Source organism: Talpa occidentalis, unplaced genomic scaffold (genome assembly GCF_014898055.3).
Source record: "Talpa occidentalis isolate TD23 unplaced genomic scaffold, MPIMG_talOcc4v2.1, whole genome shotgun sequence".
Lineage (NCBI taxonomy): Eukaryota > Metazoa > Chordata > Mammalia > Eulipotyphla > Talpidae > Talpa > Talpa occidentalis.
Window position 1 is genome coordinate 145,771,599 of NW_026555331.1, and position 21,964 is coordinate 145,793,562.

Here is a 21,964-nt window from a genome sequence, read left to right on the forward strand (position 1 = left end):
TAACTCCTCCCAGCAGCAAAAGGGAGACACTTCAACTGGAACAAAATAGTGGAAGAAATGGCGTCTGGGGTTCAGTGGGGATTCGCAGTGTGTATGCAATGTTTGCAAGATTACTTTTTATGTTTTTCAATTAATGTAAACGATTACAAATGAATCAATGCTTAGTGTCAAGTAGGGAACCTTGTATACCAGTAGAAACTCTCCTAGTGGGTTTGCTGCAAGTTGCTTAACCTCTTGGGGCCTCAGTTTCCTCATCTGCCATACAAAGGAATTGGACTCAATAATCCCTAAGGTCCATTCCTGCTCTGAAATCCTATGCTTTTCTCAATTACTCTGTTTAACAGAATGCATTGCTTTCCCACTTTGACTATTTGAATTATATTTGCAGTACACATACTGCAACTGCATGTTGTCTAAAATAGTTTTTCTTTAGGACATTATATAAAAAACTAATCCCTCTTGAACTGATTTATAAATGTGTGTGTATATAACCACACATAAAAAGCTAGTAATAGTAGGGCTCTCAGAAAATAAATATTTTCCAGTTGTCTAACCTTGAATGTTATTAACTTTTCTATATTACAGGAGATACTACTCGTCAACGAATCAAATTCAGTGATGACAGAGTATGCAAGAGTCACCTTCTCAACTGTTGCCCCCATGATGTCCTCTCTGGAACTGTATGTACTTGTTAAACCTATTTGATTATTTATATACCACAAAAATGAACTACTTGATAAAGTCATAATTTCTTGTTGGATTATTGTACAAAGAGTTTTTTTTTTTTTTTTTAATGCAGCTTTTGCCTTTTTTTTTTTTAATAGAGGCATGTTTTTATTTATTTGTTTGTTTGTTTTGTTTGATTTTTGTTTATACATGCACTGGGTACAGTCAGAAGCGCGGGAGGGTGAGAGAATTCACCAGAGCCAGAGCAGGGAGCAGAGCAGGCAGAAGGACTGAAGTACGCTGCTGAGGGGAGCAGCGGGCGGCAGGAGAGGTCTGCGCGCCATGTGGGACCCTCCTCCGGTGGCCGGGGAGCAGCCGGGGATCGAACCGGCGCCGCAGAGGCCGCGGGCAGCTTCGCAACCCAGCGCTCAACCGCTGCGCCACCGGGGAGGCCCTGTACAAAGAGTTTTTTAAGCATTATTCTTAGAGGAGGGATTTGGATACCTTCTTTGATTTTTTTCAGGTGAATGATTTAAATTTGCAGTAATGGTATTCCTTACAAGAGTAATTGCTGTGCTTTGCTTTATAGTTTTCTCTATTCTTCAGAGCAATTTAAACTTTTTAAAAATTTGGATAATAGAGGCAATTACGATATATACAGCAGTTACACTTTTAATTCAGAAATAATAAAATGATTTTTAAAATCCTTTACTGTTGAGCAGAGTGAAATCTTATCCAAAACAGTATACTTTTTTGTTAGGATTTATGCACATTTACACTGTGGAAGTTATAGCCAGGGGAAATATAATAGTAGATACTTATGGTCTCATAGCTTAATTTGTGAGTATTGTTGTATCTTGATATTTATATTGCTGACTCAGAAAATATAAAATTCACTTAATTTAGATAATGTATCTAATGATATTGGTTGATCTTAGTATAGCATTATAATTTGCCAGTAGGACAGACCATTGGAACTATATTATGTTAAATATTTAGATTATTTAATACTTGCAGTAGTATAAGGTTTAAAAACCCAGTTTCTTGAGTATTTGAGCTAGGATTAGGTAATTAACCCTTCTTGCCCTAAAGTTTCCATAAGTATTTTCTGCTGCATTATATTAGTTGAAATCTCTATACAGTGTATAATTATCTGTAGTGTAGTTTAATTCTCTTTATTTACTATTGTATTAAATTTAAGTTATTCTTTTTGTCTAAATTATCACTTCAAATAGATTTTGAGAAAAAGATTAACAAAGTGTTAGAATACACTTTTTTTTTTTTAGTATCTTAGTACTTTATAATCTGCCAAAATAATAAGGCTTTGACATTATTTTTCAGATATGGCTTTAATAATAAATAACCTGACATTGCAGTTGTGCTTTACATTTTATAATGCACATAATGTGGTGTTATGCTCATTTCTTTTTAAAAATTATTTATCATGCACTTTGAAGGAAAGCACAGACAGCAGGATTCTTTCCTACAATAAATTATTTATACCCATTTATTTAGCTAGAAGACATTAGCTTGAAGAGGTACTGGTGTGTATACTTTTTTCTTTTAAAAAAAAAAATTATTTTATCAAGCCTCCCTGGTGGTGCGAGGGGTTGTGTCTGAGCGCAATGAAGCTATCTGCAGCACTGCTGCACAAGTTCAGTCCCTGGCCGGGAGCTGACCCACATGGCGCAGCAGACCTCTCCTGTCTCGCTTGCTGCTCCCCTCAGCAGTGTATTTCAGTAGATATGCCTTTTCCACTCTGCATTATACTAGTTGAAATCTCTATACAATCTATAATTTCTGTAGTGGACCCGCTTGTTCCACTCTGACTCTGGTGAATCCTCTCACCCTTAATACCTCTCTCTGGCCTATACCCCTATGCCCCTGTTCTATGCATACAATAAAATTTTTTTTTAAGATTGTATTCACCAGAGACAGAGTGGGGAGCGGAACATGTGGATCGACTGATATATACTGGTGAGGGAATCAGCAGGGCAAGACAGGAGAGGTCTGCTGCCCCATGTGGGTCAGCTCCCTGACCAGGGATCGAACTCAGGCCATAGCCATGGTTGCACTGAGACTTAACCCCAAGGCTACCAGGGAGGCCCAATTTTCTGGTTTCCTGTTTTTTGTTGTTTTTTTTTTTTTTAAAGATTTATTTATTTATACAAGCACTGGGTACAGTCAGAAGCACAGAAGGGTGAGAGAATTCACCAGAGCCAGAGCGGGGAACAGAACAGGCAGACCGACGAAATACACTGCTGAGGGGAGCAGCGGGCATGGCAGGAGAGATCTGCGTGCCGTTTGGGACCCTCACCGGCGGCCAGGGATCGAACTGGTGCTGCAGAGGCTGCGGGCAGCTTCGCAGCCCAGTGCTCAACCGCTGTGCCACTTGGGGAGGCCCTTTTCTGTTTTTCTATTTTTTAAGGTTTGTTTGTTTATGCATACAAGAACAGGGATGTAGGCCATAGGTGCTGGGGGTGAGAGGATTCATCAGAGACAGTGGGGAGCAGAACAGGCAGAGGACTGAAGTACGCTACTGAGGGGAGCAGCAGACGAGGCCGGAGAGGCAGGTTAGCTCCCTGGCCAGGCATTGAACTCCTGCAGCAGTGTGCCACCAGGAAGGCCCCTTCTGAGTTTTTCTTATAGCTTGCTGTCATATCCCTAAAATAGTCAAGGGCTAGCTGCTCCAAAGTATTTTGTTGTGTTGCCACATTCCCATTCTCTCCTTCAGTCTTTTTTTTTTTTTAAAATAGACATTTTATTTATTTATTTTTAAAGATTTATTTATTTATTTACACACGCACTGGGTACAGTCAGAAGCGTGGGAGGGTGAGAGAATTCACTAGAGCCAGAGCGGGGAGCAGAGCAGGCAGGACCGAAGTACACTGCTGAGGGGAGCAGTGGGCGGCAGGAGAGGTCTGTGCGCCTTGTGGGACCCTCCTCCGGTGGCCGGGGAGCAGCCGGGGATCAAACCGGCACTACAGAAGCTGTGCAGAACCCAGCGCTCAATTGCTGCGCCACCTCTGAAGGAGGCCCCTCTCCTTCAGTCTTTTTGCTTGTGGGTGCATCTTTATCTCTGGAAATCTGTTTTTCAACATCTGTCTTTATTTTTCTCCTTACATTTATTTTATTTATATATTTTACATCGTTCTTCCTTTTTGTACAGTGTATAGCTTTCCTCTTCTCGGGTGTAGTCCCTGTAAAATTCCCACCACCAGTTTACCCGTGCACCATCACCATAATCCGTTGTATTCTTCCCTCCCCTGTTTTGAGCCTTCCTCCTCCCCTGCAGTGTGTGACTGATTAATAGGTGCCTGTTAATTTTGTTTTTTAGTTTATTATAATTATTTTTTTTCCTGATTATTTGGTTCCCTAACATTCCTCTTATAGTGAAACCATCCGATATTTTTCTTTTTCTTTCTGACTTAGTTTGCTGAGCATAATCCCCTCTACGTTGCTGCGAATGGCACGAGTTTATCTTTTTTGATTGATTGCTGAATAAAATTCCATCGTGTGTATATATACCATATCTTCTTGTTCCAGTCATCTATTTTTGGGCATTTGGCTTATTTCCGTATCTTACCTGTTGTAAATAGTGCTGCAATAAACTTAGGGGTGCAGGTATCCTTTTTTTTTTTTTTTTTTTTTTTTAAGAAAAGTTTTATTTATGCATACAAGAACTGGGGTACAGGCCAGAGGTGAGAGGATTTACTAGAGACAGTGGGGAACAGAACAGGCGGATCCACTGAAATACACTGCTGAGAGGAGCAGCAGGGAGACTGGAGAAATCTGCCGTGCCATGTGGGTAGCCCCTTGGCCGGGGATCAAACTTGTGCTGCAGTGGCTGTGCATTGCTTCACAGTGCTGCACCTTAACCCCTTTCACCACCAGTGAGGCCCTGCAGGTATCCTTTTGAATTAATGTTTTTGTGTTCTTTGGGTAGATTCCTAGGAGTGAAATTGCTGGGTCATATGGTAGCTTCATTTTTAGTAGTTTAAGGAATCTCCACACAGCTTCCCATAGTGGTTGGACCAGTTTGCATTCCCACCAGCAATGCAGGAGAGTTCCTTTTTCTCCACATTCTTGCCAACATTTGTTGTTTGCTGTTTTTTTTTAATATGTGCAATTCTCGCTGGTTTAAGATGGTACCTCTTTGTGGTTTTGATTTGCATTTCCCTGATTACAAGTGATGTTGAACATTGTTTCATATACCTTTAACATCTGTCTTTTAGAGCTAGTGAATAATCAACTGTAGTTGGCAAAATTATTTGGTCTCCACTTAATTTCTGTCATCTGCCAGTTTTACATATTAATCTCTTTGGGAATGAGAGTACAGTTGCTAGACAGGCACATGTTTTTAATTGAACTGTGTCAGCCACGTGGGAATCAAAACTCTGGCCTCCCCCACCTGGTGGAGTCTCCTGGTTGTTTCTTTAACCTTACTTGTATATTTATTAAATTCTCTGAGGTATGTGATCCAAGAGTTAGCTCTAATCATTTTATCTAACTTATTCAGAATCATTCACCTCTCCTGATTTAAAGTCAAACTGCTGCCAGATCCAATTTCTTGAGCACTGTGTGTATATGTGTGTGCACGCGCGTATGTGTGTATATGAATAGCCTTATTCACCATGTTTTCTACTCTGTAAGAAGTAATTGTTCATCATTGCTAAGCAGAAAGGTTGAGTGGTTGGTCTTGAACTTGCCATTTGTTAAATTCTTGTTGGTATACTGTTGCACTTTTTTTCTTTCTTCCAAGTATTAAAATTTAGAAACTTCTCTGATAAACATCTTAAAAAACAGTGACAGTGAGATTTATGGCAGAGGACTTAATAATGAGACTTAAAATAGATGGTATCATATATTACAGAAATAACAGCTAAAGAAATCCCTTCAAAGGCACTTGACAAGGACACTTAATAAGAAATATGTCCTGGGGTCTCTCTGGTGGCACAGGGGTTAAAGACAGCGCTATCAAGCAGTTGGCAGCTACTGCAGCAGGAGTTTAATCCCCAGCCGGCCGGGGAGCAACCTAGATGGCGCAGCAGACCTCTCCTGTGTCGCCCGCTGTTCCCCTCAGCAGTGTACTTCGGTCAATCTACCTTTTCTGTTCCCCACTGGTGAATCTTCTCACCCCCCACAACTCTGGCTTGTACTCCAGTTCTTGTATGCATAAATAAAATAAATGTTCTAAAAAAAAAAAATCAAAAAAAAAATCCCCATGTTGTTAATGGGATAGGTTGTCATATGTAAGGATGGGATTAAGTAGTTCTGACCCTCTTTCAGAATGTAAACAGTTCTAAAGGAAGGGTTAGAGGACTTTTTGAGATTCCAGGATTGTCACAGAGTAACGACCTTGAGAACTTAAAACCATACATTGTTTGACTTCATTACCTTATTATTACTGTATAGGGTTCTTTGTAACAGTTACAAATGATATGTAATTACAGAGCTATGAGCTGCCATAGCAACCAGTATCTGTAGAACAAATGCTTTTCTCATGCACTGTAACAGTTCACACTGCTCTGTAAGTTGATGCCAGTTTTTCTTTTTTATATGTCAGAGGACTGAAAGGAACTGAATTATAATTGTTCACATTCTAATGCCTTTTCTTTATTATATATCTACAGAGTATCCTTTAGTTTTCCTGACCTCGTTCTTGAGATGTCACTGCTGGCAGAATATGATGCTTTAATGTTTCTAGATTATTTGGCATATGAATACACAGAACACTAATCTGACCTTTTTCATTATAAGGAGGTGAATTTTATGTCAGGTACTTGGAGAGTGATTTCTAAAAATGTACTCTTAACTGACAGTATAGAATATTTTTGACTTCAGTTTGATGAAAACACCCCTGTAAAATTTTACTTCTCATTAGTTTGGTATGGTGTTACAACTTATTCTCAAACTAATAAATTAATCTGAGAGGGTAAATTGTATAACAATCAAAATAATTATGCACACACATTTTTGGATTACATTTTTATAAGAGGGGCCTCCCTGGTGGTGCAAGGGGTTAAACACCGCACTGTGAAGCAATCTGCAGCCTCTGCAGCAAAGTTCAATCCCCCGCTGACCGGGGAGCTACCCACATGCACAGCAGACCTCTTCTGACTCACCCACTGCTCCCCTCAGCAGTGAACTTAGTCAATCTGCCTGTTCTATTCCCACTCTGTCTCTGGTGGGTCCTCCCACCCCCCATACCTCTGGCCTGTGTACCCCCTTTCTTGTACACATAAATAAACCTTTAAAAAATAAATTTTTATAAGAAACAATATTTTTAAATAAGCAGTTACTGTATTTACCACTTACTCGCTTTATCTAGACTCTTGATTTATTAGTTATATCCAAAAGAGCAGGTTTATTATAAAAAGGGAAGGAAGAGTAAAGGACACTAGCATAAACACAAGTGGGCTGAAAGAGCTGTCCCTGAAAGGGACAAGTTGGTTAAAGGAGAGGCCTCTGTATAGACACAGGTGGGCAGAAGGGCTGCTGCTAGAATGTTTTGTTTTAATCCACTCTTTTCCTCATTTTTTTGAGGTTATTTATTTATGCATACAAGAACTGGTGTACAGGCCAGAGGTATGGGGGTTGAGAGGATTCCCCAGAGACAGACTGGGGAGCGTAACAGGTGGACTGACTGAAAATACACTGCTGAGGGGATCAGTGGGTGAGACAGGAGAGATCTGCTGCGCCATCTGGGTTAGCTCCCTGGCCAGGGATTGAAGTCATGCTGCAGTGGCCGGCAACAGCGTGATAGCCCTGAGACTTGAAATACCCCCTGCCCCGCCCCCCGCCTCTGTGCCACTATGGAGGCTCAATACTTTAGATTATTGTCGTTAAGCTTTTTGATAACATGGGTACTGAGGGCAGTGACTTTCAGATATTTCTGAAGTATTCTTGGAGACAGCTCATATACTAAGGACATGGGCTTAGGCCAGTCTTTCCTAGTTCTATTAGAATTTCACACATTTATTTTTTAAAAATGATTTCTTTATGCATACAATAACCGTGGTACAGGTGAGAGGTGCCGGAGGTGAGAGGATTCACTGGGGCAGAGTGAGGAGCAGAACAGGCAGATTGACTGAAATACACTGCTGAGGGGACCAGTGGGTGAGACAGGAGAGGTCTGCTGCACCATGTGGGACCCTGGGATCAAACCTGTGCTGCAGAGGCTGTGGACAGCTTCACAGTGCTGCGACTTAACCCCTTGGGCCACCAAGCAGGCCCTAGAATTTCACACATTTTAAATACAGGGATTTTCCATGAAATTTTGCTCAGAGATGGGGGAAAAAAAACTTTATCTTGGGAATAAACTTAAGAAAAAACTGATACTGAGAAATACTTAGGGACAAGGTAAAGTAAAATTTTATTTGTTGCCTTTTTGAAGTTATTATTTAGGAGTGTTGGTTTTCAAAATGCTGACTGAACTGACTTTATGGTCTCCCAGTAGGTTCTGGGTTTTATCCAAAATATAATTTTTACTAATGGAACTTCCTTTATTGCTCTCTAACTTCTTTTAAGACCTTGTCTAAAATCAATTACTTGGGCATGTACAAACCTGGACCTCAAAACTGCTGAAGGCTCTTTGATAGTATGTATGTAAAAGAGACATGAAAGTATGATGGAAAAAGTCAAAACCAGTTTTGAGTTTCAAAAAGTAGTGATTGTTGGGCCTCCCTGGTGGCGCAGCGGTTGAGCGCTGGATTGCAAAGCTGCCCGCTGCCTCAGCAGCGCCGGTTCTATCCCCAGCTGCTCCCCGGCCACCTGAGAAGGGTCCCACATGGCGCGCAGACCTCTCCTGCCGCCCGCTGCTCCCCTCAGCAGTGTACTTCGGTCCTTCTGCCTGCTCTGCTCCCCGCTCTGGCTCTGGTGAATTCTCTCACCCTCCCCCGCTTCTGACTGTACCCAGTGCTTGTATAAATCAATCAATCAATCAATAAATAAATCTTAAAAAAAAAAGGAAAAGAAAAAGAAAATGTAAATTATATATTAAAAAAAAGTAGTGATTGTTAGTGTGAAATGTGTTACCTTTTAACAAATAAGGAGTTAGAGAATATCTTGATTTTGTTGAGTAGCTTATCAAAATACGGTAAGTGATTCCACATGCAAATGTTAAGAAATCTATAGATAACTTGAAATTCAGCCTATTCCCCAGTAGTGGTTTTTTTTTTTTTTTTTAAACAAATGGTTTTAGCATTAACTTAGGTTACTGGATTTTGGATTTATTTTTAAAAATATCAGCCAATTTCTAGAGCTTCTTTAAATGTGCCAGGTAACCTTGGGTTTTATCAGTTAGCTTTTCAAGTGTATTATGTCCTATATTAAGCAAATATGGGTTTGTATTTTATTCTTAATCCCTTTACAAAAGTATGCAGTCTTTTTACTAGTATTTCTAGAGACTGTCTAAACCAAAAACATTTGGTACTAAGGAAAAGCTTCCCAGTGAATAATTAAAACTTGACATTTAGGCTTTATTTTATTTTTTTAAAACATCTATTTATTTATGCATATAAGAGCTGGGGTACAGGCCAGAGCGTGTGGGAGGTGAGAGGATTCACCAGAGACAAGAGTGGGGAACAGGCAGACTGACTGAAATACGCTGCTGAGGGGAGCAGTGGGCGAGTCAGGAGAGATCTGCTGCACCATGTGGGTAGCTCCCTGACTGGTCAGGGGATCGAACTTATGCTGCAGAGGCTGAGGACAGCTTCATAATTGGCATCTTAACCCCTTGCATCACCAGGGAGGCCCCATCAGTTAAACTTGATAAACCAAGTTCTGAATATAGTTTAGAGCATTATAGGCAGATTGGCACGTGAATACCTGAACTGTTCAACTTGGGGCACATATGCCTTTGGGAAATAACCTTTTTCTGTCATTGAGATGATGCAATCATTCATTTTTTATACTTAAAATATGTTTCAGTCTTGTGACCCAGAGATCATTTATTCTAGACTCTTAATTCTTGTTTAGTCTGTCTCTAGTTGAGGTTGTTTAGCATATTTGTCCATTACTTGGATTAATGGTTAAATAAAAATATCTGTCCATGTACACTGATGAACTGTAGTCCAGTCTTACAAGTCAGATGCAAATTATATCTTTTGTTTTTATTCTGTAATACTGAATCAGTCTGAGGGGAGAATCTTTTTTAACTTCTTTAATAAAATATTTCAGCTATAAAGATAAAATTATATAATGAACTTCATGTAACCCTAAGCCAACTTTAATAAATATTTATACATAGCTACTTATTTCTAATCACTTATGTTTTCTCCATCCTTATGTTTTTTGAGGCAAAACCTCTCGAACCTGTCTTTTAGGATGACTCTTTGAACAGTATAAAATAGGGAAAGTTAGTTACTTTCTAGCAAAACAAAATGAAGTCCGGAAGTCATTGTTGAAGCAGATTATTGTTGCTCATAGTCTGGTGCTTGGTTTACATACTTCAGTGTCACATTTGTTTTTCCTTCTTTTTTTTTTTAAGATTTTTTTAAAATTTTTGCATAGAAGAGCTGGGTACAGGCAGAGGTGCAGGGGGTTGAGAGGATTCACCAGAGAGACTGGGGAGCAAAACAGGTGGATCCACTGAAATACACTGCTGAGGGGAGGAACGGGAAAGACCGGAGAGGTCTGCTGTGCCATGTGGGTAGCTCCCTGGCCGGGGATCACACTCAGGCCCTTGCAGTGGCAGCACTGAGACTAAACCCCTAGGCCACCAGGGAGGCCCCTGTTTGTTTTCCTGTATGATGATTCTCAATAAATGTTTATTGCCTAAGAACTAGGGATCATCCTCTTAATATTTCCTGAACTTTTAAAGTCTAAGTAAAATAGTGTGTTCTCTGAGATTGTTTATTGGAAAAAAAGGGGATGCTAGTGTTTTATAAATGCATCATTTTGAAGATGCGGACAATGAACACAGGATAGAGCCAACACATTGTAGTGAAAACTTGAAGCAAATATTTTTATTGTACAGTTGATTAAGCAATTCATAGATTCTCTTTCACTAGAAATATTTGGTTTTCCCCCTTTTTATTTATTTATTTTTTTAAGATTTATTTTATTTATGCATACAAGAGCTGGGGTACAGGCCAGAGGCGTGGGGGGTGAGAGGACTCACCAGAGACAGAGTTCCCCCTTTTTATTTATTATGATAGTATTTTGAGTAATGAAGTCTTGAATAGTAGCGGAATTAAGCAGAAAAAGAAATAGAGAAGGATGAGTGAGAGATAGCACATTAATGAGGGTCATTTGGAGAAAGTAAAGAGAATTCACAGTAAAAGTTAACCAGAAATTCCCCTTCTAAAACTGACTGACTTGGGCCTCCTCTGGTGGCACAGGCGGTTGAGCCGCAGCACTGCGAAGCTGTCCCGCAGCCTCTGCAGCGCAGAGGTTCAATCCCTGCTGGCCAGCGAGGGTTCCACATGGCGCAGCAGACCTCTCCTGTCTCACCCACTGTTCCCCTCAGCAGTGTATTTCAGTCAGTCTGCCTGTTCTGCTCCCCACTCTGTCTCTGGTGAATCCTCGCACCCTCCCGTGCATCTGGTCTGTACCTCGGTTCTTGCATAAATAAATAAATAAATAAATCCTCGCACCCTCCCGTGCATCTGGTCTGTACCTCGGTTCTTGCATAAATGAATGAATGAATGAATGAATGAATGAATGAATGAATCTTTAAAAAAAAATAAAAGTGACTAACTTATCCATCTCTCTGGGAGAGATGCTGATTGCTAAGATTAACATTCATTCAATTATTCTTTTTTTTTATAATTTTATTTTTATATTCCCCTCATTCAATTATTCTTGAGGTGTTACTGTGTGCTGTGTGTTATACTGGGAATACAGAAGTGGACACAGGTTTTAGTGGTGGGAGCTTACTTACATTCTAATGTGGGAGACACACACCAAGTATGAAAAGAAATCCTGTGATGTAAGTACTATGACAAAAAAGCAAGATTAGATAATTTAGATTATCTAGGACAGTCTGCAAGGAGCTACTCTGGCATAGTGGTTGAATACTTTCTTTTATGAAGTGAGTTCTGAATGTTAAGAAGCCAGTCATTCCTGAGTGGGCATGACCTTACCATATTTTGTTTCTACACAAAATCTTTTAGTGATTTCTTATTATATACATGGTCAAAAATCTTAAATCCTTAGTCTGGTCTACCCCTCCCATAATTTAATTTTGGTCCTCTCTTTTGACCAGACTGATTCAGTTACTGTTTTCTCACTGCTTTCTTCCCCTAGCATGCGTCATAATTTTGGCTACCCTTTTTCCTTTACCTGGAATGCCCTTTGTCCTTTACATATTTATATCCTGCCTGGACTGCTAAACATGATTGCCTGAGCCTATAGCAGTTTAGTTTCTGAACCCCAGTATAACACCTACTGTCCATATTACTGAATTGACTCTTGTTATTTTATCTTTATGAGTATGTTCTCTTCTTAGTTGGTATGTTCTCTGCTCACATCTTTCTGTTTTCATTTTACCTAGATATCTTTGCTCACTTAGGGTTAGAAATGGTCAGGAAAGCATTTCCTGTTGTATTTTTCAAAAAGATCCTAGACAGTAGAAAGAGAGCTTTAGTTTTCTTTATCCACTCAGTGAAAAATACACTTGATGGTAGAACATTAAAATAGAAAGAAGCTTAAAAAAATTTGGAAAGTGGTGAAAAAGCAGGAGCTATTGATAATTTCTGCACTTACAGGGCACCCATTCCTTTTCACCCAGAAACCAAGGCTTAGCTTGTTAGTTTTTAGCACCAGATTGGCATCAAAAAAGAAAGACTTTAATTTTAAGACAGTAGTTGCTTAACTAAGCTCGTCTGGCTTTGTTTTTTCCATATTAGTAGATTTTTCTCTTGTTCTTAAGCTGTGTCTTGAAGCAAGCATTGAATGTAGATGGAAGAGAGAGTTTATAAATGGGAGAAAGGAAGAAAGTGAAGGTGTAAAATGTGAGGATCAAAGTGTGGAGGTTTTGTGTTTTAGAAAATAGCGTTGGTATTGGAACTGTATGGAAGGATTCAAGTACTGGGTCAGCTCTGCCTGTTGACATGGTTTTGTTTCACTTTTCCCCACCTGCTATGTGTTCCTTTTAGTACTTTGCCAATACTGCTATCTATTTTTCAAATCCTTGCTGCCTTTCTGCTATGTCTAAATTATATCTTGTCACATTGTATGTCTTTCATCTTGTCTTTTGCTTGAAATTCTTCAAATACTGTAAGAAAACAAAAAGACAAATGGGAAGACTGAGGATTTGATTTAATTTGGTTTGATTTTTTATATATATATTTTTTTTTAAGATGTATTTTATTTATACAAGAGCCGGGGCACAGGCCAGATGCGCGGGAGGGTGAGCAGATTCACCAGAGACAGAACGGGAACAGAACAGGCAGACTGACGAAACACAATGCTGAGGGGAGCAGTGGGCGAGAGGTCTCACCATGTGGGTTGCTCCAAGGCCAGCGGGGATCGAACCGGCACCACAGAAGCCATGGACAGCTTCACAGTGCTGCGTTCAACTACCTGCACCACCAGGGAGGCACTGATTTTATTATTCTTTGTAAGTATTTATGCATACAGTAACTGGGGTACAGGCCAGAGGTGGGGGGTGTGTGTGAGAGGATTCACCAGAGACAGAGTGGGGAACAGAGCAGGCAGACCGACTGAAATACACTGCCGAGGGGAGCAGCGGGTGAGACAGAGAGGTCTGCTATGCCATGTGGGTAGCTCTCTGGCTAGCCAGGGATTGAACTTGTGCTGCAGTGGGTACAGATAGCTTCATAGTGCTGTGCTTAACCCCTTGCGCCATCAGGGAGGCCCAAATCAATTTTATTTATTTTTTTAAAGATTTGTTTATTTTTATACAAGAACGGGTACAGACCAGATGCGCGGGAGGGTGAGAGGATTCACCAGAGATAGAGCAGGAAACAGAACAGGCAGACTGACGAAATACACTGCTGAGGGGAGCAGCAGGTGAGACAGGAGCGGTCTGCTTCGCCATGTGGGATTCTCTCCGGCCGGCTGGGATCCAACCCGCGCTGCAGAGGCTACAGACAGCTTCATAGTGCAGCACTCCACTGCCTGTGCCACCGTTGAGACCCCCAAATCAATTTTATTTGATAATTATGGGTTGTAATAAAACCTGGTTTTCTATGCAGGAAGGGAAAACAAGAGAAACCATTTTCCTCATGAAGTTAAGAGTATTTCAGGAATTTCAAAAGAAAAATTTTAAAACTTAACCACATAAACTTTAAACAGTAAAATACAGTATAGAATGTCCCTGACATTATAAGAGAAGTTATCGGGATCACGTATAATTATTTGATCAAGAATTCATGGAGAAAATGGATTCAGGATGAAGACGACAAAATGCAGAAATGAATTCATCCCAAGAGCGTTTATTTATATTTGTTATCTAGGAATTTATATGTTTGTTACTTAAAATACAAAGAAAAAATTTGTAGAGAGTTTAATTATATACTAAATTGTTAAGATTACATCACAAATAATTATTTTAAGTTAAATTACCCCAAAGTTTGTTTTGTTTAGTTCAGAAGAAAAGCAGCAGTAACCAGTATCTGTGCCCCTAGAGTTCAAAGCACTGTTGGTAGTACCATCACTGACTAGTTCAGGCTTCATTGCGCTTTTGCAATTCGGGCCATAGTTGGTCATGATGTAGTTCTATTGTGGTTTCCTCTGTGGAGACTTTTGATTAGATGGCTCCGTCGTGGAGAGCATTAACAAAGACACACTTTCCCTTCATTCATTTGATAGTGGTTAGTGATGGTTGACTTTAGTTTTGTTTTTTAAAAAAATACTTCTTGTGCATATGGAACAACATCAGAGGTTGTGCTTAGTTGTGATAGTGTTGTGAACAGTGGAAAACATAACTAGTATCTAAAATTGTGAAAATCTGTCTTCTGTACCTACTAGAAGGCTCGGCCCCTGAAAAAAAAAGCACTGAGGCTATTTCAGGCAAAAGAATTCTGTGTTTAAATTTTTTTAATGGAGAACCATCGTTTTACATCCTTATTCAATTTTTTAAGTGTAGGATTTCTCCCCTCAGGTGTGTCATTGTAGCTCTCCCACCACCAAAACACTTCTTTTGACTTAGACCCCAAAAATCTACTGTAGTGAACCGGATTAGACTCTAAAACTGCAGGGGCTGTTGACCCCAAATAGTGAAAAACCAAACTAGTCTACCTCCTGCAGGGGAGGAATAAGTGGGAAAAAAAATAGCTCAAAACACTGAAAAGTATTCTAAATCCAAGAAGATAACGCAAGGATGGTTAAGGCCTTCCCCTCAAGAAACTCAGACCTGGCCTCCCTGGTGGCTCAGGGGGTAAGGATGCAACCTGTGAAGCTGTCCGCAGCCACTGCAGCATGAGTTCAATCCCTGGCCTGCCAGGGAGCTTCCCACATGGGGCAGCAAACCTCTTCTGACTCGCCCGCTGCTCCCCTTGTCAATGTATTTCAGTCAATCTGCCGGTTCTGTTCCCCACTCTCTCTCTGGTGAATCCTTTCACCCTTCATACCTCTGGCCTGTACCCCAGATCTTGTATGCATAAATAAATCTTTTTTTAAAAAAAAAACAACTCAGACCAGTTTTGTTCTAGTGTGCATCTTGATTGTCCTTGCTTGTTAAACCCAGGAGCCTCTGTGCTAAGTGTTAATATACTGTATTATAATTTAAAAAAAAAGTGAATATGGTCTTTGTCTTAAAAAATATTATTGTACACGACCATGGCTAACAAACTGTAAAGAGTAAAGCCACAGATAAGAGAGAACTGCTGTATTAAGCCTCTTTATACCAGGCACAGTTACATAATTCATTAAACAGAAAATCCTTTTCCTTTTGGAGTCCACATTCTCCTGAGTTAATAACTCTTTCTCCTCCTTAATGACCCCCAAGACATGTAATTTCTGCCCAATTCTGCTACTCAGACTCTGCTCCCACTACTGTGGTATAATTGTGTTCTTTTTGGTGTCCTCCTTTTTGGTTTTGTTCTTGACTCACATAGGTGCTTTTCTTTCTTTGGTCATTGTGAGATGTAAACTTAAAGGTTGGACTGGGCGGTGCAATAGTATTTAGCCATAAGGAAAGATGAACTGTTGTCCTATCAGCAAAGTGGAAGGAGTTAGAGGAAATTATGTGTAGTAAAAGCAAGTCAGAATGACAGGCAAATAGTGTTTTAGATGGCAGACAGTTTCACAAAGCAAAAAACTTAGAAGAACTAGCGAACACTAGTAAAGTGGAGTTCCTGAGATTAAGAGGGATTTGAGGGCTTCCCCTGGTGGCACTGTGGTTAAGTGCTGGGCTGTGAGGCTGCCCGCCAGCCTCTGCAGCGCTGGTTTCGTTTCCCCGGCCGCCAGCGAGGGTCCCACAGGGGAAAAAAAAAAAAGGATTTGAGGCGGCCTCCCTGGTGGCGCAAGGGGTTAAGATGCAACCTATGAAGCAATTCACAGTCACTGCAAGCGTGAGTTCAATCCCTGGCCAGGAAGCTGACCCACATGGTGCAGTAGACCTCTCCTGTCTTGCCTGCTTCTCTCCTCAGCAGTGTATTTCATTAGATCTGCCTGTTCTGCTCCCCACTTGGTCTCTGGTGAATCCTCTCTCACACAAACCCCACGCTCCTTCCCCCCCACATCTCTGGCCTATTCCCCAGCTCTTGCATGCATGCATGCATGCATGCATGCATGCATAAATAAATAAATAAATAAATAGATAGATAGATAAATAGATAGATAGATAAATTTTTTTTTTTTTTAAAGAGAGAGTGAGGAGGGGGAAAGGGCCAAACAGGGTATAAGGCTCTGTGATGGGATTAAAAAGATTGGGAGGGGACCTGATGGTTTGAATTTTTTTTTTTTTAAAAGATTTATTTATTTATTTATACAAGCACTGGGTACAGTCAGAAGCGTAGGAGGGTGAGAGAATTCGCCAGAGCAGAGAGCAGAACAGGCAGACTGATAAAGTACACTGCTGAGGGGAGCAGCGGGCGGCAGGAGAAGTCTGCTAGCCATGTGGGACCCTCACCCGGTGGCGGGGGATTGAACCAACGCTGCAGAGGCTGTGGGCAGCTTTGCAACCCAGCACTCAACCGCTGCGCCACCAGGGAGGCCCTGAATTAAGATTTATTTATTTATGCATATAATAACTGGGGTGCAGGCCAGAGATGTGGGGGGTGAGAGGATCCACCAGAGACAGAGTGGGGAGCAGAACAGGCAGATTGACTGAAATACATTGTTGAGGGGAGCAGCAGTCGAGGCAGGAGAGGTCTGCTGCGCCATGTGGGTCACCTCCCTGGCCAGCTGGGGAATCGAACTCATGCTGCAGTGGCTGCGCAGAGCTTCATAGGTTGCATCTTAACCCCTTGCGCCACCAGGGAGGCCTCTGGTTTGAATTCTTTCTTCCATATCCTAGAAAAGCCATTGTCTAAACTGTAACGGGTTTTTCTGATATCTGGAATCTCAGTAACTACTGGGGAAGCTTATTCCATCTTTGCAAAGCTCAGTGCATTAGAAAATATTTTCTTGGGCCTCCCTGGTGGCGCAAGGGGTTAGGATGCAACCTGTGAAGCTGTCCACAGCCACTGCAGCATGAGTTTGATCCCCGGCCAGAGAGCTACCCACATGGCGCAGCATACCTCTCCTGACTCGCCCACTGCTGCCCTCAGCAGTGTATTTCAGTCAGTCTGCCTGTTCTATTGCCCCACTCTGTCTCTGCTGAATCCTCTCACCCCCACACCTCTGGCCTGTACCCCAGCTCTTGTATGCATAAATAATAAATAAATCCTAAAAAAAAAATATTTTCTTATAATTGAGAGGGTTAAAATCTGACTCTTTGGAGTTCTTCTGAGATAATGAAAAGTTACCCATTTGATAGGTAACCAGATTCATACCTTGATTCTCCTTTTCTATAGCAAATTGCATCTGTTCTTTGGCTTTCTTGTATAACTTTGAGGTACTTTATTTTTACTCCTTTCAAAATGTGTTAGTTGGCATACAGAATACATTCTTTTGGAGGTGAGAAATTGCTTTTAAAACCAGTCTGGTAAGAAATTTCTCACTTTGCTCATACTGTATATTCTACAAGTTAGTTTCATATCATACACATTTATCTCAGACATACCATACTGTAACCCTTAACTCTTGACTGGTAGGTTTTCTGAGTTGTCTAATTTTTTTGCTCACACCTGATAGTTGTAAATTTGTCATCTTAAATATAACAATAGGACTTCATGTGTATTTCTTTTAAATTTTACATGGTTTGTCTGTTTTTTGAATGTTTATCTGGTGAATCATTGTTGACAAAAATGTTAAAGGCAAAACCTCAAGACCTATGGTGTAGAGACTGTAGTCCTGTCTCCTGCTATTAGAAATGTCCCTGTGAAAAGATTGTCCGGAGAGAAAATTAAGGAGGAAATGGTAGACTTGAACCATACTTTATACCAGTGGACCTAACAAACATCTATAAAGCATTCCATTCAACATCAGAATACACATTCTTCGAAGGTGCACATGGAACATTCTCAAGATACATCAAATGTAAAGAAAAAAAAAGAAATGTCCTTGTGATTAATAATGGCATCTATGTTTTAAAAGATTTACTTTCTAAATCTTGTGTAAAACCTGGAACACTTTTTTTTTTTTTTTTAATTTCACCTTTTCCTAAGACTAGTTTGCTTGCTCTCACGCCTTGACTTCATTTGAAATGTGTCCTCTTGAGAAAGGTTTTCTGTAACCCTTTCATCCCAAGTTCTCCCACAGTTATGAGAGCATTACTGTTTTACCAGGTCACTAGCTTTGTTCATAGACCATAGGTTTATTATTTGTTTCTTCTCTACTAGAATGTCAGCTCCATGAAGTCAAAGACTGTATCTGTATCCCTAGCACCTTGTGCTTGACACAAGTGGGTACTGGATTATTAATTGAATGGTTGACTTTACCGCATTAATTGCACTTTCATTGCTATAATTTTACTTTATGTGTAGTTTGTGCAGCAAAAACAAAAGTAATATATACATTACATTCTCAAATTATTGTACTTCCTTTCACCAACCCTCCTGAGACAGACTTTCTAGTGATAGGATATCATAACTCCAGTTGGAAGGAAAATCTCTGCTTAACTGTGATCACCCATAAGTCACTTTTGTAATTGTCCTTGTATCTAACCCATTCTTTGCCTTCAGTTGCCTTAGATTTATATATCTTAATAAAGTTTTTGGGATTGTTTACATAAGAGAAAAGCCTATGGTTTTGGTGTAAATGATGTCTAAATGGAATTGTAAATATAAGGACATCCTGGGATCAGTAGGGATATTTTATTTCCTCTATATGTTTATCATAGGTGGGATTAGATACTTATTTTTGTGACATACTACGTCTTAATAATAATTAAACTCTATGAGATTATTTGAGGACTCCAATCTTTATTTGAAAATCAGAATGTTCTTCAAAGAATACTATGAATCAGCAATTTGATTTACACCTTCTTTTAGTTAGATTTTATATTAACTGATATTTTCTGTGTTAGAGGGCCAAGTGAAACGATTTGCTATAGAATTTGAAACTTATCTCAGATTTGACACTTTTCTTTTAACTATAGAAGTATGTACTATTTAAGTAAACACAATTGATGTTTTTTGTTTTTTTCTGGCACCAAGTTTTATACTTGCCTATCAAAATTTACATTTGAAAGTTCATAAATAAAGAAGCATCTCTGTGACTTTATTCTGAAGAGAATTATGGTTGTTAAAAACACATTTTTGAAAAATGTGATTTCTGATTCCGTAATAATGTGATTTCTGTGTTTGTTGTTTTTTTTTTTTTTTTTTTTTTTTGCTCCCTAGAGAATGGATCTTGGAGAATGTCTGAAAGTCCATGACCTGGCTTTAAGAGCAGATTATGAAATTGCATCCAAAGAACAAGATTTTTTCTTCGAACTTGATGTATGTGATTTTTGCTTCAGTGGGTTAGATTATCTTTTGCAATGAAACATTTTCATATGGATTAATATCTCAGTAGGAAAATGCTTTTAGCCTTTATGATTATATGAAGAGTAGTACTAAATTGAGATGTAAATTTTTTTAAATTAAAATGAGAAACTGGGTATTTAAAAAATGTCTAAAAAGTCATGCAATTCCTATATTCTTTCAAAAATTAAACATTCTTTGAGATGAAGTACCAATAATTAAGGAAATACCAATTTAAGCAAAGGTAAACTAACTTCAGATGTTTATAATGTTCTGTAATAATTTGTAATTTTACATTCATACTTGTTTTTGTGTCTAAATACATATGTAGTGAAAGGGAGCATATTTTATATTTTATATGGACAGTATTTTATATTTTATATGTAAGAACAGTAAGACGATATGGAAGATGTCATGTATAGGGCTCAAAATCTGTATTTATATTGTATTTTCATACAAATGAGAATTATTTGCATGAAAACAGGGAAACTTTTTTTTTTCCGTAGTTACAGAAATGATTCTAATTGGCATTACGTAAACCATACTGATGAGCATAAGTCTTATACTTTTTATCAGTGAGGTGTACTAGGTATTTTGTTTTGGGAGACAGAGCAGTAAATAAAACCACACTGTCTACTTCTGAACGTCCAAGAATTTTCTACTAAATGAAATCTATGTAATGTATCTTAATATGGGGCTGAACAATTTTTTTTTTTCATTTATGTGTTTTATACATCATTCTTCAATTTTTACAATCTGCTTTCTCCTCTCAGGTGTAGTCCCTGTAAAATTCCCATCACCAGCTCACCTGTGCACCATCACCCTAGTCCCTTGTGCTCTCCCTGTTTTGATCCCTCTCCCTCCCTGCAGAATTTCTCTGATTTATAGTTTCCTGTTAATTTTTTTTTTAATTTATAATTATCATTTTCCCCCGATCCCTTATTTGGTTCCTCTATATTTGGTTCCTCTATATTCCTCCTATAAGTGAAACCATCCAATATTTTTCTTTTTCCTTTGGCTTCTTTCACCATGGGGCTGAAACAGTTTAATTAGGGGCTTTAAGGAAACACCTCAAAATAATTGGACTGTGATTCAATTTATACTGAACATAAAGTACAGAAGGACCACTCTGTATCTAGATGTAGGAATATGGATGTCTACTTTTTTTTTTAACCTATGGTATGATTCTTATATATCAAGTAGCCATGGAATAAATTTCTAGAAGTAGGAAACTGAGTCAAAGAAAAATTTTGCCAACATCTTCTCCATGAGAATTATCAGTTTACACTCCCACTACTAATAAGAGATTATCTATTTCTCTTCTGGCTATATAGTGTGTGGCAACTTTGAATGGTGAAATATGTGAGTTTGAACATAACTAATTTAAGTCTGTTTATATTTCCTTTGCAGCAAGGTGTTAATGTACAACTATTTTGTGGACGATTCGCTAGTCTCAGTTGTCAGCATTTTTCTGACTGATTTGTACTTACTTATGAAAATTAATCTCTTCTCTCAGATGATTTTTTTTTCTTTTTTTAATATTTTCAGATAGATTTTTATCTTGTTTTTCTTCTGGTGGTTGTGGACCTTGCAGACTACATTTTTAGTTGTATAATTTATTAGCCTTTTGAAATTTATTAGGATAATTCAAAAGACTTCCTTTATTCTGACATGAGTTAACTCCTGTGGGTTTATTCTGGTATTTTTATAACTTAATTTTCTGCACTTAAAATTTTGATCCAACTTAAAATTAGCCTTGTGTAAGGAATTTAGGTATACAGATATGCACCCCTCACCCCCATAGCTACCTAGTTGACTCAACATTACATATTGAGTAATCCATTATTTCTGTCTCTGCTTTAATCTTCCCATAGACTTTTTTTTTTTTTTTTTAAAGATTTATTTATTTATTTATACAAGCACTGGGTACAGTCAGAAGCGCGGGAGGGTGAGAGAATTCACCAGAGCCAGAGCGGGGAGCAGAGCAGGCAGAAGGACCCAAGTACACTGCTGAGGGGAGCAGCGGGCGGCAGGAGAGGTCTGCGCGCCATGTGGGACCCTCCTCCGGTGGCCGGGGAGCAGCCGGGGATCGAACCAGCACTGCAGAGCCTGCGGGCAGCTTCGCAACCCAGCGCTCAACCGCTGCGCCACCGGGGAGGCCCCCCATAGACTTTTTTTTTTTTTTTTTAATTTTTCTAGAGGCATGTCTTATTTATTTATTTATTTGTTTGTTTGTTTGTTTGGTTTTTTTATACACGCACTGGGTACAGTCAGAGGTGCGGGAGGGTGAGAGAATTCCCCAGAGCCAGAGCGGGGAG

General features: G+C 39.4%; 1 protein-coding gene across 23 annotated transcripts in view; it reads left to right on the plus strand.

Moving 5' to 3' along the window:
• The window catches only part of LUC7L2 (LUC7 like 2, pre-mRNA splicing factor), a 69,109-nt gene that overhangs the window by 23,505 nt on the left and 23,640 nt on the right, over nucleotides 1-21,964 (plus strand). For 14 of the 23 annotated variants that reach the window (XM_037514291.2, XM_054692715.1, XM_054692723.1 and 11 more), the window contains 2 exons: nucleotides 586-680; nucleotides 19,524-19,622. In XM_037514291.2, the coding sequence (XP_037370188.1) occupies nucleotides 586-680; nucleotides 19,524-19,622 (194 nt within the window). Of the gene's footprint in view, nucleotides 1-13; nucleotides 92-585; nucleotides 681-19,523; nucleotides 19,623-21,964 lie in introns of those variants that run through there. The other 9 variants (XM_054692706.1, XM_054692709.1, XM_054692707.1 and 6 more) reach the window with 2 other exon arrangements.